The 14,637-nt window shown below is 41.1% G+C and overlaps 1 protein-coding gene across 1 annotated transcript; it reads left to right on the top strand.

Moving 5' to 3' along the window:
- Positions 1–75: 75 nt before the first annotated feature.
- Positions 76–11,808, top strand: rab1ba (zRAB1B, member RAS oncogene family a). The gene is made up of 6 exons (XM_063900405.1): positions 76–380; positions 3,986–4,058; positions 4,157–4,252; positions 5,995–6,090; positions 6,390–6,521; positions 7,616–11,808. Exons 1-6 carry the CDS (start codon positions 367–369, stop codon positions 7,808–7,810), a joined length of 606 nt encoding a protein of 201 aa, XP_063756475.1. The 5' UTR covers positions 76–366; the 3' UTR covers positions 7,811–11,808.
- The last annotated feature ends 2,829 nt before the right edge of the window (positions 11,809–14,637 follow it).

The raw sequence follows: 14,637 nt of genomic DNA, 5'->3' as shown, positions 1-14,637 counted from the left end.
CTACAAATCCCGGCACCACTGTTGTTCTCGATTCGTCCCTGCTTTCTGAACCGAGTAGTGACACGTCGCCTCACGTCACTACCGCACCTGCGCAGCCATCTTGAGCTCCTAGCAAGCAACGGACACAGAAAGGCAGAAAATAAGAGTAAAATACGACAGCTTGACCCCAAGAAACAAGGATATGTCCGCTAGAATCGAGGGTATATGAAACGATAAAGGTCGAATACAGTGGAACGACCTCAAGACGGTAACGGAGACGGTAAGACAGCCATCCAAGTGCCTAGGATACCCGGACCTACAAGACATCTTTTTCGCCGGAGTAGGAAGGAAGAGTCGCCGACAGAAAAACACATCTAGAGAGAAACCATGAATCCCGAATAGTGAGTTACATTAAACACGCAACAATTTTAAGGCAGACTCTGTCGTGTATAACAATGAATTCTATTTGTATATGGTGTATAAATAATTAATGCTAATTGTTCTGTCGATAAATGTATTGTCAGAATGAGCTAGCTGGCTGTGAACAGGGCGCGGACAGCTCCTTTAATGTGTCCCTCTCCTTAAACGTCAGCTGACAGTGGGCTCGTGCCTCACCGTGTCGGCCGTATCGAGCAACCTTTTCACGGGACAAATAAACCACTACTCCGCTGTGTAAAACAAGAGGAAAAACAAGATGGAACACGGGCATAGCTGAAGCTGGAAACTAGGACTAACACGAATAGCTTTAGCTTGATAGAAAACGTCATTTCATGAAGTAATTGAATACAGCTGGTTGAGCAGTAGCCTCGGTAGAGCCTGTTGTTGTTTCCATATGGACCCATAAGTCTGCATACGCACAGGTGCATACTGTACCTATTAAAGACGCCGGGTACTCAAAAAATGGCTTCCCCTTTAATTCAAGGCGTACGAGCAAACTGATATTTAGCAGTCGTATACAGTACATTTGATCAAGTACTGCACTTGAGTACAATTTTGAGGCACTTGAACTGTACTTGAGTATTTAAATGTGTTGCAACTTTGTACTCTACTACAATTTAGAGGTATATATTGTACTTTTATTAGTCTACGTTTATGCAGTGCCTTTAGTTACTTTAGAATGATAAACCATATGATAAATAAGACTTAAATAGCACTTTATTTGCACCTGGATTGAATTATCCTTCTACCCAGCAGTCAATAAAGTACTTGAAATGAGTTCCTCCAGCTTTCAGAACACATCAATAATTATGTTCAAAACATGTCATATATTTAGGATTGTGAAATGGGCCAATCTGCATTATGAGTACTTTTACTTTTGGTTTCCTTAAGTATATTTTGATGATAATACTTCTGTACTTTTACTTGAGGAACATTTTGAATAGAGGAATTTTACTGTTACAGAGTGTTCCTACACTCTGGTACTTCTACTTCTCCCACCCTTGATATTCAGCAATTATTAAGAAGCATAACCATTTTGTTGGTGCTAAAATAAAACAGGTTACCAGGTCTAAATGTTGAATGTGTACTATGTGTTAATTTCGCAGTCAAAATGACCAAATTGGATTCTTTTATTACATAGCATGTCGTTGCTAAGGTGATACGGCAGGTAGCAGATGTTTGACGGCTGACCTGCAGCCATGAAACGAGAGGACACCCGGTGTCACCGAATCTGTCTGTCGGTGCTGAAACTATCGGCTGTCCAGGAGTCCACAGTAGAAGCTTCCCTTTTGAATCCTTATTGAACCCTGTCTAACTAGCTTGGCTAATAAGTCCACACCCTTAGCAGACATTCTGGATTTCCCTGTGTGTTTATAGGAACTGGAATATAGAGGAACATTGCCTCTCTTAATATTGGCTACAATTATACTGTCATCTAGTATTTGACAGTTTATATCAAATTCGAAGCTTTAGTGCCACTTTCTAACATATTCTACCCTATGTAAAGTATACATAGTATTGTATTTATATTCATCTTTGTTAGGATTTATAAAAGCAAACTTAATTATGGTATTACTATATAGCTATATCCACATAGTAATACCACATTTAAGTTTGTCATGTTTAAAAAACAAAACAAAAAAACACGACACTTGGTCTTTTTTCGACTTTCTTTAAAGTTATTTAGGAAACGCCTCCTCCTGAAATTAGCTTAAAATGTCTGGTCAGATTCATAATCTTGTTCACACATTATTTTTTCAGATAGTTCAGGATTTGAATAGTAACGTTGTCAATCCTCGTCTATTTTATTTGTTGTTTATTTTCTTTCATATTTTCGACAATATTTATCATTTGAACTTTTGTGTCAATTTCTGTGAGGTTCACTTAGTTTAAGTGTTTATAAGGCCATGTACTTAAGATGGCCTTTGGATTGCTTGTTGGCCCTCCACATCAGTCCACATCAACATCAACAGCCATGCAGAAATGTGAACTGGGCTGATTGCGACAGTGCTGTTGCATCCAGTGTTTGTGAGATATTGCCAGCTGATCGAGTGTCAAGTGGCTGAGATGCACGACAGGTCTCAGTTTCCTATGACACAAGAATAGCAGTGGCATTGGGCAATTCTCTCCAGCTGTCTTTGCCGTGTGTCGAATTCAGTTGATGTTGTTTTCCTCTCTGATTGGGAGGATGGAGGGTGGTGTTGTTCCATCCTTTTAAGATAACCTGCCAGTAGCAGCATAACAGTGGAAATCCATCAAATGACATTTAAATAAATATTGTTAAAGCATCAGTGTTGGATATTAGGAATGGGTGCTGAAATGTACATTTTTAAGTAATACTGAGCTGTAATTGTAGGGCCGGATCACCTGCTGTAGTGCCCCAGGGCAAAAGTGTGAGGGCCTATAGTAACCCTTTCATTCATCCCACTGTCTGTGCATTCTGTATGTTTGTGCTGGATTACTGCCAAGCCCTCGAATGGTTTTACCTTTGACTTTATTATTGAACAACAAACAGTAGTTGGAAGAAACAGAACCGTTGCAACCTTCATTAATGGCTTATTTAATGAACCTCAAGTAAAGCTATTTTTTTTAGTCAAAGCACAATTTATTTATAAATAAAGAAGGTTTAGCTTTAAATCCTTTCTTTACTATACTCCTATGGTTTAAATGAAAAGTCATTTTAAAAGAAAGCCATACCTCTTCTCTCGTGAAACGATCACTTGGTCGTTAATCATATTCTCGCAATAAAAACATTATTAATTTCGTTGTGTCTAAACCATCAAGTTTATCATTCTGAATGTATTTGTTTTCAACCTGACTTATGTATTTAGATTGAGTAGCTTTTAGATTAAGTATTGGATCAGACTCCATATTTGCAGATGCTCAATATTACAGGACTTGGATGAAGATCAGGCAAAAAAAACCCATCTAGAGACCCCTAATAATAAAAGCACACATCTGAACATTTTGGACATGATGCATCTGCTTGATTGGCATTATATTACTTGCATAATTACATAATATCCCAAATAGGAAGTCAATTGAATTAGCACAAGCTATGCTAAGGTCAAACTGTTCCTCAACAAATCAGGCAATTGGTATTGTGTGTGTACCCAAAAGCGCTTATATCTTTTTCCTTTGTGCCAATCATTGTTGTCTAAATATTAATAAAACACATCATGAGCCACATTGTTGAACTGTGTGACAGGACATTACCATAAACACACGCTGTGGTTTATTTTGACTCAATCACAGACTGAAACACATCCCAAAATAATCACAAGATTGATCCGCTTCTGAAAATACTCCCCCACAAATGCGGTGCAGTTTGCTAAAAAACTACAGTAACCAGCTCTTTCAGCAAACTACTGAGCCGTCAACAAAAAAAGAGAACACATTATATAAAAGAAACATATTTGTGAGCTGTCATAAAGCATCTTTACTATTTATAATGGTCCTGGAGCTGAGACACCCAGGTGATGGTAGAGGGATTCAACTTTTATTGTAGGACAGACACCACGTTGTTGGTGTTGGTTTTTACATCTCATTTGTGAATGGTTTCTTTCAGTGACTACCTGTTCAAGCTCCTGCTCATTGGAGACTCTGGAGTAGGAAAGTCCTGTCTCCTGCTGCGTTTTGCGGTAAGTTTTCACCCTCTAAGACACATTACTGTTGGTCTCTTAAATTCGCTGTCCCTACACAACCTTTGGTCTCATTCTCACTCCCTTTACCTCCGCAGGATGACACCTACACAGAGAGCTATATCAGCACCATTGGTGTGGACTTCAAGATCCGCACCATCGAGCTGGATGGCAAGACCATCAAACTGCAGATTGTGAGTACACACACACACACACACACACACACACACACACACACACACACACACACACCCATACCCACACCCACACCCACACACACACACAGAACACCATCTGTAATCCTCACCTGAGCTAGGGCTTAGAGCCAACCATTGTTATCAAAACACACAAGAGGGCTACTGTGTGTGTCTTTGTGTGTGCGTGTTTTACACTCGGCCCAAGCTGTAGCAGGATCCTGTTTTATTTAAAGGAACAGGCTACACCACCTGAAAACATCCAGTTTGTTAAGAACACACACAGCAGCTCTGCTAATACTGCAGATATACACACACACAACAAACTACAAGCCCACTTCACAGAGTAGCTTTATCCACTTGCTGTTTTAGATTTAAACACACCTCATAATGATTGGCCTGTGAATGTTCCGGTCCTTCAGCTGATTCTCACAGCAGACATGAACCAGTAACCTGAAGCTTCACATTCACTGAACCTTGCTACGAGATTCTTCTTTGTGTTTACACTGTGTTTACAAAGGTATACATTAAACTCTGTTTATAAAGTCATGCATTTCCAATATAGATCAAAAAACAACAGTAGGAGTAACACAGATTATGTCATGTGTAGCTTTAAATGTATTTTTTAAAGCAATTTGGTAAGCAAATTAAGTAATTGGACAACAGTGCAAGTAAAGATGATATTTTCACTTTGGGTGTACTGCAGGGAAACCTCTAATTATGATGTTTAAGTGCTGTTGCTTTGACTTCTGATGTTTATATAAACTCAATTATTCATTTTAATTCATCGTTCATGTTTACATTCATATCTTAATTTGATTATTTCATATTTTTATTGCAACATCTTTTTATTCTTTTTTTACTTTTTCAAAATTACATTTGATTTCATTCCAAAATGGTGCAATTGCGACCAAACCCAGTTTCCCCCGGGATAAATAAAGTATTCTGATTCTTGTTGATGATGAGTCTGATTAAAGTGGTTGAGGACACCGCAGGGTCATTAAATGCCATAACAGAACCGTCACCATAAAAACTGTGCTTCAGAGAACGGCGCTTAGAAAGGTTTCACAAAACTAAGTTTAGATAACCAGGTCTGGTCGGTGTTGTCAGAGCAGGAGAGAGGGATGCTCTCATCACATCATCGACTGCAGGGAAAGCTACAAAAGATTCCTCTGTGTTCTTCACAGGCACAGAGCTGCCAACTACTTCAAAGCATCGTGTTTTCCTTCTTCCGAAAATACTTTAAATACTATAATTTGTCAGATAGACTCAAAAAGTGTTGCCGCCACCAGAAACTAAAAAAGGCTGCTAAAAAAAACTGTTAAGAGAGGGGGGGACAAATAAGCGGCATTCTATTAGCTTGTCAGTTAGCATGGATAACTCTGCATAATGTGCATTTACACATCACTAATTCCATCATTTCAACAACACAGTCCTGTCACACCACTCTGCTGCTTTCAGTTTTAATTGTGTCTTCATCCACCAAGGGTTTCCAAGCGCTGCTATTTCGACTGCTACTCAGAAATAAGCTAAATATAATTAATGTTACTACACAGCATTTGTTTACGGTTCATCCTACTCCTGACTTTCTCGACCCTTTATACTGCTCCTTGAAGTCAAACAAACAACACATGAGATCTTTGATTGTCTCAATGTGTCTGAGGAGCTTATAAGAGGTATTAATCAATTTATTCACATTATTTATGGCTATTTGTTTATTGTTCATTTTCTTTCTCTGTCAGTGGGACACTGCAGGTCAGGAGAGGTTTCGCACCATCACCTCCAGTTACTACCGCGGAGCTCACGGCATCATTGTTGTATATGATGTGACGGATCAGGTGGGTTAACATTCAGTGCACCAATTGAGTTTCATTACCCAACCCTGTTCCAGTTTGAGCTTGTGAAGGTGAGGCTAGCTTTTCACAATGAGTGATTGGCACATCTTTTAAAGCACATCCTTGTTCATCTAATCCATCTGATGTGAAATACATGGACAGACAATCCCAGTTGGATTTCATTAGTTGTTCAGGTGTTAATGATGTACTACAATTAACTGTATGAATGTCCTCCCAGTGGTGTTAAAAGCATGTGTGCATGTGCAGTTAGCTCTGAAGCTCACAGCCGTGTCTCTGTGCAGGAGTCCTATAACAACGTCAAGCAGTGGCTGCAGGAAATCGACCGTTACGCCAGTGAAAATGTCAACAAGCTTCTGGTGGGCAACAAGTGTGACCTGACCACTAAGAAAGTAGTGGACTACACAACAGCCAAGGTGAGGCTGTCAAAACATGGTTATTATTAGCATCTGTGAGGGAGGGGTGCACATCACATACTATGCTTTTGATTAATTAATAATAACGCCTGTACTATAATGGGCAATTCAGCACCAACAGTCATGGCATACCTATCACTCTGCTGAACACCCCCCCCCCACCCTTTCCAATGGATAAATTGCTTTAATTTAACAATAAATTGCAATGTGGCATTTTTTTAAATAGCTGTTAGAAACTCACCCTTACTGGAGATTTCTCAGATCAATAGCCATTTAAGGAAAAGTAAGGATCATTTCTTTAAATGTGAAGCCATCCAAAAAAACACCAGATACTTATTGATTTCATGCGCTGGATGTCACATTATACTACCTAATACCAATCTACCTTGACAATAGGTAAACAAGAATCTTCAATAAGTATCTGAAATATATTTGGATTTCAGCTGATACTGTTAATCTGTCAGACAATCAATAATGAAAGTCTTTAGAGTGTTAAAGGACACACAAGCTCACACGGTTTGTACCAGGACTGCAACTTAAAGGGGCCGTATTCTGCTCATTCTCATATTTGTATATCTTGTCTCTCCTGGGACATGTCTCCATGCTTTAATGTTTAAAGCTCTTTATTTTTCTCATACTGCCTGTGCTGCAGCACCTCTTTTCACCCTCTGTCTGAAACCGGAGCCTAGTCTGCTCTGATTGGTTAGCTGGCCGGCTCTGTTCTGATTGGCCAAACACAGAGATAGACATAGAGATGTCCCGCCCTTTAGCCTATCAGGTAAAATGTGTTGGAGCGCTAGCCAATAGAAGCGCTAGTGTTACATAGTGATGTCACTATGTTACAGAAGCAAACAAAGGAGTTTAGCCTTTGCAGACCATTAACATACACTAAAACCTATACAACACACTACAGGAGAGGGAAAACGCCTGGAAGCATCATAGGGTCTCTGTATGATTATTAATTATTGATTGATTGTTTTTCTTTTCCTCAAAAAAAAGCAGAAATGTTTGACTTCAATCCTTACTCCCCTCGCTCCTCCATACCTGTCAGAGTTCACAGTCTCACTAAAAGTTCTCTCCATCTTCTCCATCAGGAGTTTGCCGACTCTCTGGCCATCCCCTTCCTGGAGACCAGCGCCAAGAATGCCACCAACGTAGAGCAGGCCTTCATGACCATGGCGGCAGAGATCAAGAAGCGCATGGGCCCCGGGGCCACGGCCGGCGGAGACAAGCCCAACCTAAAAATCGATAGCACTCCCGTCAGGCAGTCCGGAGGGGGCTGCTGTTAAAAGACCCCTCGCTCCACACCCGCCCACCCCGACCATCACCTCCACCATTTCCACTGAAATCTCCCTCTCTTCTCCGTCTGTGTTCCTTCACCCCCCACTCCTCCATCACCCCCCCCCCCCCCCCCTGTTCGGCCTTCGGGAGCCCCGGGGATGGTTGATCAGAGGAGTAAACTGTAAGATTGTTAAGTTCAGAACCCAGATTGAAACTTAACAACGGTTAATTCGGGCCCCTACACCCAACAAACACCGGAGAGAGGGACTGGGGGGGGGGGGGGGTAGACACCGAGGCCACTCTTACTTTCTGCCAAGAGGACAGAGAGGAAACAGATACAGGGGAAGATTGCTATTGATTTAGGATGGAAAGGAGGCAGTGGAAGATTAGGTTTAGATACAAGTGAGCTGTACACACACACATACACACACTGTAGTGGGGGGGGCAGAGGTTAAAAAGAGTTAAGCCTTTTGGCAGAACACTTCCCTCCTCAGGCTGTCTGTCTTTGCTGATCTCATCTTAGGGCCATCTCGCCTTTCATTATTTACCTGCATAAACACGCACACAAGTTCTGCGTAGCTGAGTCACACACACTCTGGATGCTCTGCTCCTGGACAGTGACTCATCATTTTAAATGTATTGATGGAGATCCAGGGGAAAGCCTCCTCTCCCTCTCCTAAGGTGTGTTCCGACAGGAAGGGAAGGTTTCTCCTTCACCTGCTCTCCACAACTTCATGTTACAGTGCTTGACTCACCCTCTGTACGGGCTGTCAGTTTAAAGGAATGTGCCTCTGCCAACTACGAGCTAATGACAGCACTTGGCTAACAGCCAATCGTATGGTCAACAGGCCCAACCACCTACACTTGGCATCAAACGTGTGCCATCCTCTTTCATTGCCAAAGGCTCTGGACATGCATAATGTAGTTTCCCCTCAAACTTTACTGTTCTTAAACTGTGGATTATATGGATCTATTACTATTATTCATTTCTGTTTAACTCCGTACCTCTACAACCACACTACCAGCTGGCAGGGCTGCAGGGGACATACTTCACATATACAGTCTCACTAGCATTAAGAATTCCCCTCCCATTCTGTCCGAACACACCTTTGAAGGGACTGGAAACACGAAGCAGTAGCCATGTGACCAATGACACCTGTTCACATGTAGCTAAATGATGAATAAGACCATGGTCACACTTTTCAAAATGAATATTCAACTCGCTTGACTTTCGTTTTAAATGAGCGTTGACAAATCTTTGCTTTGCATAGAGCTCCACTTTAGTCGAATATCGCCTAAGTCAGGGGTCTTCATTAGCTCATGTGTGACAGTTCCTTAAAACAGTCATCATTGTCAGTTTACATTCCAAAAGTTGTCTGATGCAGTCCCACATTTGCTCCACGGAAAATAAGTTTCTGGAACCCGGCAATGATTTAATTTGAAGCATTCTGAGCAACAAGCTAGGTAGCATAGCGGCTACTTGTGGGGCAAGCTAACCAGTTGCAGTTAGCAAGCCAGCTAGCTTGGTCACTACCAAATTTACTCAAGAGGCCAGTACCATAGAGTGTATGGTACACCACGGCTAATACCACAGCCAAAATTAGAGAGAGAGAGATCTAGATGCAAAGACAGATCAGACTTAGTTTTGAAGGAAGCATTAACCGCTGCATTCATTAACTCCCCGCTCAACACCTGGGGGAGAAGAGGACTACCCGCAGGTCACTTAATTCCACATATAGACGTCAGAGCTGGGTGGAGGCGGGGGTTGTGAGGACGGCTGTATATGGTGTTCTTTTTTAGTTTTCATTTCATACATTCAAAGCAAGCAACGTGACAACATGCTGTAACATTTGGCACGGGGGCTTCCTGGATACACTAAACATCACAGAGCAGACTCAGAGGGCGGATATTTAACTTAAATGAAAGCGATGGGCGACATTCTGCATTGATCTTACAATTTATTATTGTTGTGGTTTTATTGTTTTTTTTATTTACTCATGGATACTTCTGAAGGAGACAACATGTACACTTTGCTTAGACTCTCGAGCTCAGCGGGTGACGGAGTAGCTTTTAGAATGTCATTTCATTTCTTGCTTGTTTGCAGAGGACGCTGAGGTGGAGATGTGGTGTGGGTGTGTCTGTTTGCTGGTGGGTGGGTGGGGGTTAGAAAAGCTGCTGTTCCTTCCCTGAGAATGTCATCTCAAACGGTCGACAATTTGTCCCTGTGCATTTGGGGTGTCTGATCAGATGCTTTAGTTTTCCAGATGTGATTCTTTTGGGTCCTTTACAATCCTTTCTGGGTGTACTTTAAATAAGAATAGGATTAAGGAGGCATAAGCAAAAGACCTTACTACATTTTGAAAGAATTCCCATATCATTTAAAATCATAAACGCATCTTTAAAAAACTGAGTAAACTCCTACTTAAGTGTGAAAGGAACATCTTCAATCCATTTTACAAGACATTTATGTGAACAGATTTGCTGTTCTTGCTAGGAAATTGTCATAAAATGCCCACTGTTGGCATAGTAATGGTGAAATGGCAAAGGTATGAGAGTGTTTACATGGCTGGACTGCTTCTCGTAGCTGTGTTAGGTCTATTTCCAAGGAAACTATGAGGAATGTGAGGAAAAGAGCGTCTGCAGAGGGGCCTCTACACTGACGTAAAAACTCTGAGACCTCGGTAATCTGAGCCACAGCCCCTTACCCCTCCCCAAAGAAGTGGAAACTGGCATTAGGGCCTTCTCAGAACTCTTGCTTTTACTTTACCTCTGTGGTTCCTACACAGCAGGGAGATCCATGCTGAACTGATGGCATTCTGTTCCGGTCTGTTTCATCACACGTGTTGTGTTCAGGGGCGTCTGGAGGTTCAGGGACTGACTGGTCTTGGTTTGCAGACCGGATATGAACTCCCAAATCCAGGTCACCACCCTTTACTGCAGCTTGATCAATTAGATAAATCTGAAGCAGTTCAGGTTCACACATTTCACTCAAACCTGAATATAGACAGGTCCACTTCACCCTCATGGCCCTGTCAGAAAGTATCAACTCTGACGTGATCAGAGGAGTTGACTACTGCCCATTGATCGTGTGTGTGTGTGTGTGTGTGTGTGTGTGTGTGTGTGTGTGTGTGTGTGTGTGTGTGTGTGTGTGTGTGTGTGTGTGTGTGTGTGTGTGTGTGTGTGTGTGTGTGTGTGTGTGTGTGTGTGTGTGTGTGTGTGTGTGTGTGTGTGTGTGTGTGTGTGTGGGCATCATTTTCCACAGATGTTTTTTTCAGCCCTGTGAAGAGAAACTGGAATACAGTGGTTTGCTTTTCAGGACTTTAATCTCACAGAGAGGGAGGGAAGGAAACAGCTGTGTGTGTGTGTGTGGCTGTGTGTGTGTGTGTGTGTGTGTGTGTGTGTGTGTGGGGAGCTGGGTCAGGGTTGTGTGTAGGCTTTATGGACACATGTTGGCATCACATTTGAGTAGATGCAGAACAAGCAATTGTTAAATAATGAACACTTGACACACACACACACACACACACACACACACACACACACACACTCTGGATGTTTTCCTTTTTAAAATCTTTCTTTCAACAACTCTTGTTATTCTACTGATTTTAATGTATTCATTGAATACTGTGTTGTCTAGTCCATGGAAGAATGAGGAGGGGCAGGTGTGGGGGGGGGGGGGCTATAGCTTATGAATGTGATTCTGATGAAAATACACTTTTCTCTCTTAAGTTTTTGTATTCATCCGGGTGAAAGGGGGTATGTTTGTCCATGTCATTTGCACACTCGTTCATGGCTGTTGGATGGCTTCTAAAGGCACTCACTAGGTGTTGTTTGTTAATAAAAAGCACCGGGCACCAGCTGCCTGTCACTCACCCTCTGTCTTTCTTTCTGTTCGGCTTGTTCACTTTGGTGCTGTCTCCCTGCTGAGTTTGATCATGTTTTTTTTTCTGTACATATTATAAATATATATATAATAAAATGATGAAAAAGATCAACGTCAAAATGAGAGCTGGTCTGGTATTGTTACTAAACAGCATCCACATAATGGCTTCCTGAACACTGAGGGTGGTGTCACTGTTGATAACGGGAATGTAGGCTGATTCAACCCAATTTAATCCATAATATGTGTATAATTAAGACTTTGTTTTTTACAAAAAAGGGTGGGGGGTGTAGGCTGACTCATTAGCCTGTATCAGTGGTACCTGTTTTCACATGGTGGTGGGCTTTGGGAGCACGTTTTAACCCCTGCACTACCCTGAAGAGCGAGCGGCTGACTGGACTGACTGAAGAATATAAAAAAGTGTCCCAATTATAAACGTCAATCCAATATTTGGTTGCAGATGATTTCCGGTTAGTGACAGCCTGCTGGAGTTATTCCTGACAGGCCTGTACTGCAGCTCACACCCTGAACAATAAACCCATAATTACACTGATATAAGGTCATTATCTACTGTATAAACCACGTCACTCAACCTTTTTTAAATAAAGTTCCCACTTTGAAATAATCTTTTTAGCCAAGTCCCCCTGAGGTACTAGTACTTTACCTGAGTATTCTCAGTTTATGCTACTTTATACTTCTACTCAATTTAGAAGATTTTGAATGCAGGACTTTTACTTGTAACAAGAGTATATTTGCTAATTTTACAATCACTTTCACCACTGCTGAACAGAGCAAAGCATTTGATAGAATAATTAGAGGTCAAATACAGCGCTGCAGGATCACTGTGGGATTTAATTAATACTTAAATGCTAACTTTCAAGTATTTCGAATCCATGACGGTTTGCTTTGAATTGCATCTTTAAACCTTCCTTCTCACATTTCTACCCTTTTCCAATTTTCTTTTTTCATATGTCATTCAATTTCAAACTGGTTTCTTGCCACCAGCTCTGGAAGAAATACCTGGATCCTGAAAATGGGATCATTTTTTGATTAAATAATATTGACATTTCCTGGAGGTAGCATGAAATAAAGCGGACAGCCTCACATGAATATAGAAACGTTTATATTAATCCCCATACATTTCAATATCTGTGACTGATATGTTTGCCCTGATGGGGGGGCTAGAGGTAAGGCAAGGAGGGTCACCAACACATTTAGGATCAAGATCCCTATTTTAAACACCATTTCAGAGTTCAATCTGGCAGTAGATATGCTGACAATGCTGAATGCATGTATTTGACACATCCATCAGTCATTTTCTTCATCGTCTGAAGGGATGTTTTACCCAGGGTCGAGAGAACTGTAATCAGTAACCTAATCTAAGTATCACAATATATAAGTAATGTAACCTGATTACTTTACTTTACTTTTTGGTTACCTCAATATGAAACGCATTGCAAATATGAGAGGACGTAAATAACAATAAGATGTTTTCTACTGCAACAAAACAATATGATCTTAGAAAAGAAGAAAACAGGATATTTTTGATCAAAAATGTATCTTGTGTAGCAAGGTCTACAGAATAATATAGTGTACAAATGTATTACCGGTAGTTTAAAACACTTATTAAAAGTAAACTTTTTAATACATTTAGACGTCCACCTACTACATAAAAAATAAAAATAATATATATATATAATTTTTATTTTTATTTTAAATAGCCGAAGTGAAATCGAAAGGAAAATTCTGGTTTTGTTTCTACCGATGATTAAATGAAATGTATTTTGAAATGTATTTTAACTTTGTATTCCTGCTAGCGTACCAGTAATCTGATTACACATTAGTTAAATATAACTGTAAGGGAACACAGTTACCTTTTCTTTGTATCCTGATTAGGTAGACCATGATTCCTTACAAATAATCTATTACTCCCTAAGTCTGATTTTACAGATAAACTACAGTTGAAGTCTCCTGGAAACACCACAGGAAACACGCTGAAAAATCTGAATCGTTGACTTTAATTAAATGTTTACATCAACAGATGACATCCTGTATTAGGTTAGTCGAAAGTAACACTATAAAGTTAAAATAAAAATGATTAGGTTCTTATTATTATTGCTTTCAAGTACCCCAACCTAAATACAGACAGACTTCTGCAATAAGTCCCCTCTACTGCATCTGTTGACATAATACATTTAATCAAAGTCAACGTTTCAGTTTGTTCAGTGCAGGCACCCCGCCCAGCATCCATTACCTCGACCACCGTTCTGTAGATCTCCACTGATGCCTGTCATCCACATTGGCGTCCTTGATTTGTACCCCTGCCTCTCCCTGTAGACCTTTAAATAACCACACACACCGAGCAGATCATCTGCAGGTGCAGGGTGCTCCGCTGTTGTACATCACTGTCACACGGACATGTTGGAAGGGCGAATAAAGACACACTTGCCACTGAATATGTTCCGTTGTTATTCAGGGTCTGGCTCTGGCACTGATCTGAAAACCCTGCAGCAGCTCTGGGTGGGATTGCAGCTGCATGCTCTCTGCAGTGAGACCTTTTCCAGCAGATTATACATGATAAAATGCAAGCAATCTGCTCACAAATACTCCAAAATATCATTTGTGGTTGTTAAATTGAGGATAATGTGCAGCTTGTGGATCAGTTTTTGAACGGGGACAAATGATAGGGTTTGTCACTGTTTATTCTTTATTTCCGTACAGTAGGTGCTGAAAGGTTGCAACTCCCCTGATGTCCTGTTGTGTTCTCTATCTCCTTCCCCTGATGGGGGAGGCAGGGGGAGCTTGGTGACCTTGAGTTATTTTTAGCACAATGGGGGCACTGCAAACTGGGAGCAAGGCTTAGAGACTCTGCAGAGTCTGCAACGTATTGCGGTGGAGACTACGTGCTGGGTGCTACTACGGATTGAGGACATCTCATAGGGAGAGGCTGCTGCA

This window comes from Eleginops maclovinus, chromosome 14 (genome assembly GCF_036324505.1).
Source record: "Eleginops maclovinus isolate JMC-PN-2008 ecotype Puerto Natales chromosome 14, JC_Emac_rtc_rv5, whole genome shotgun sequence".
NCBI lineage: Eukaryota > Metazoa > Chordata > Actinopteri > Perciformes > Eleginopidae > Eleginops > Eleginops maclovinus.
Note: the sequence above shows the minus strand (reverse complement) of the source record. Positions and strands in the feature narration are given on the sequence as shown.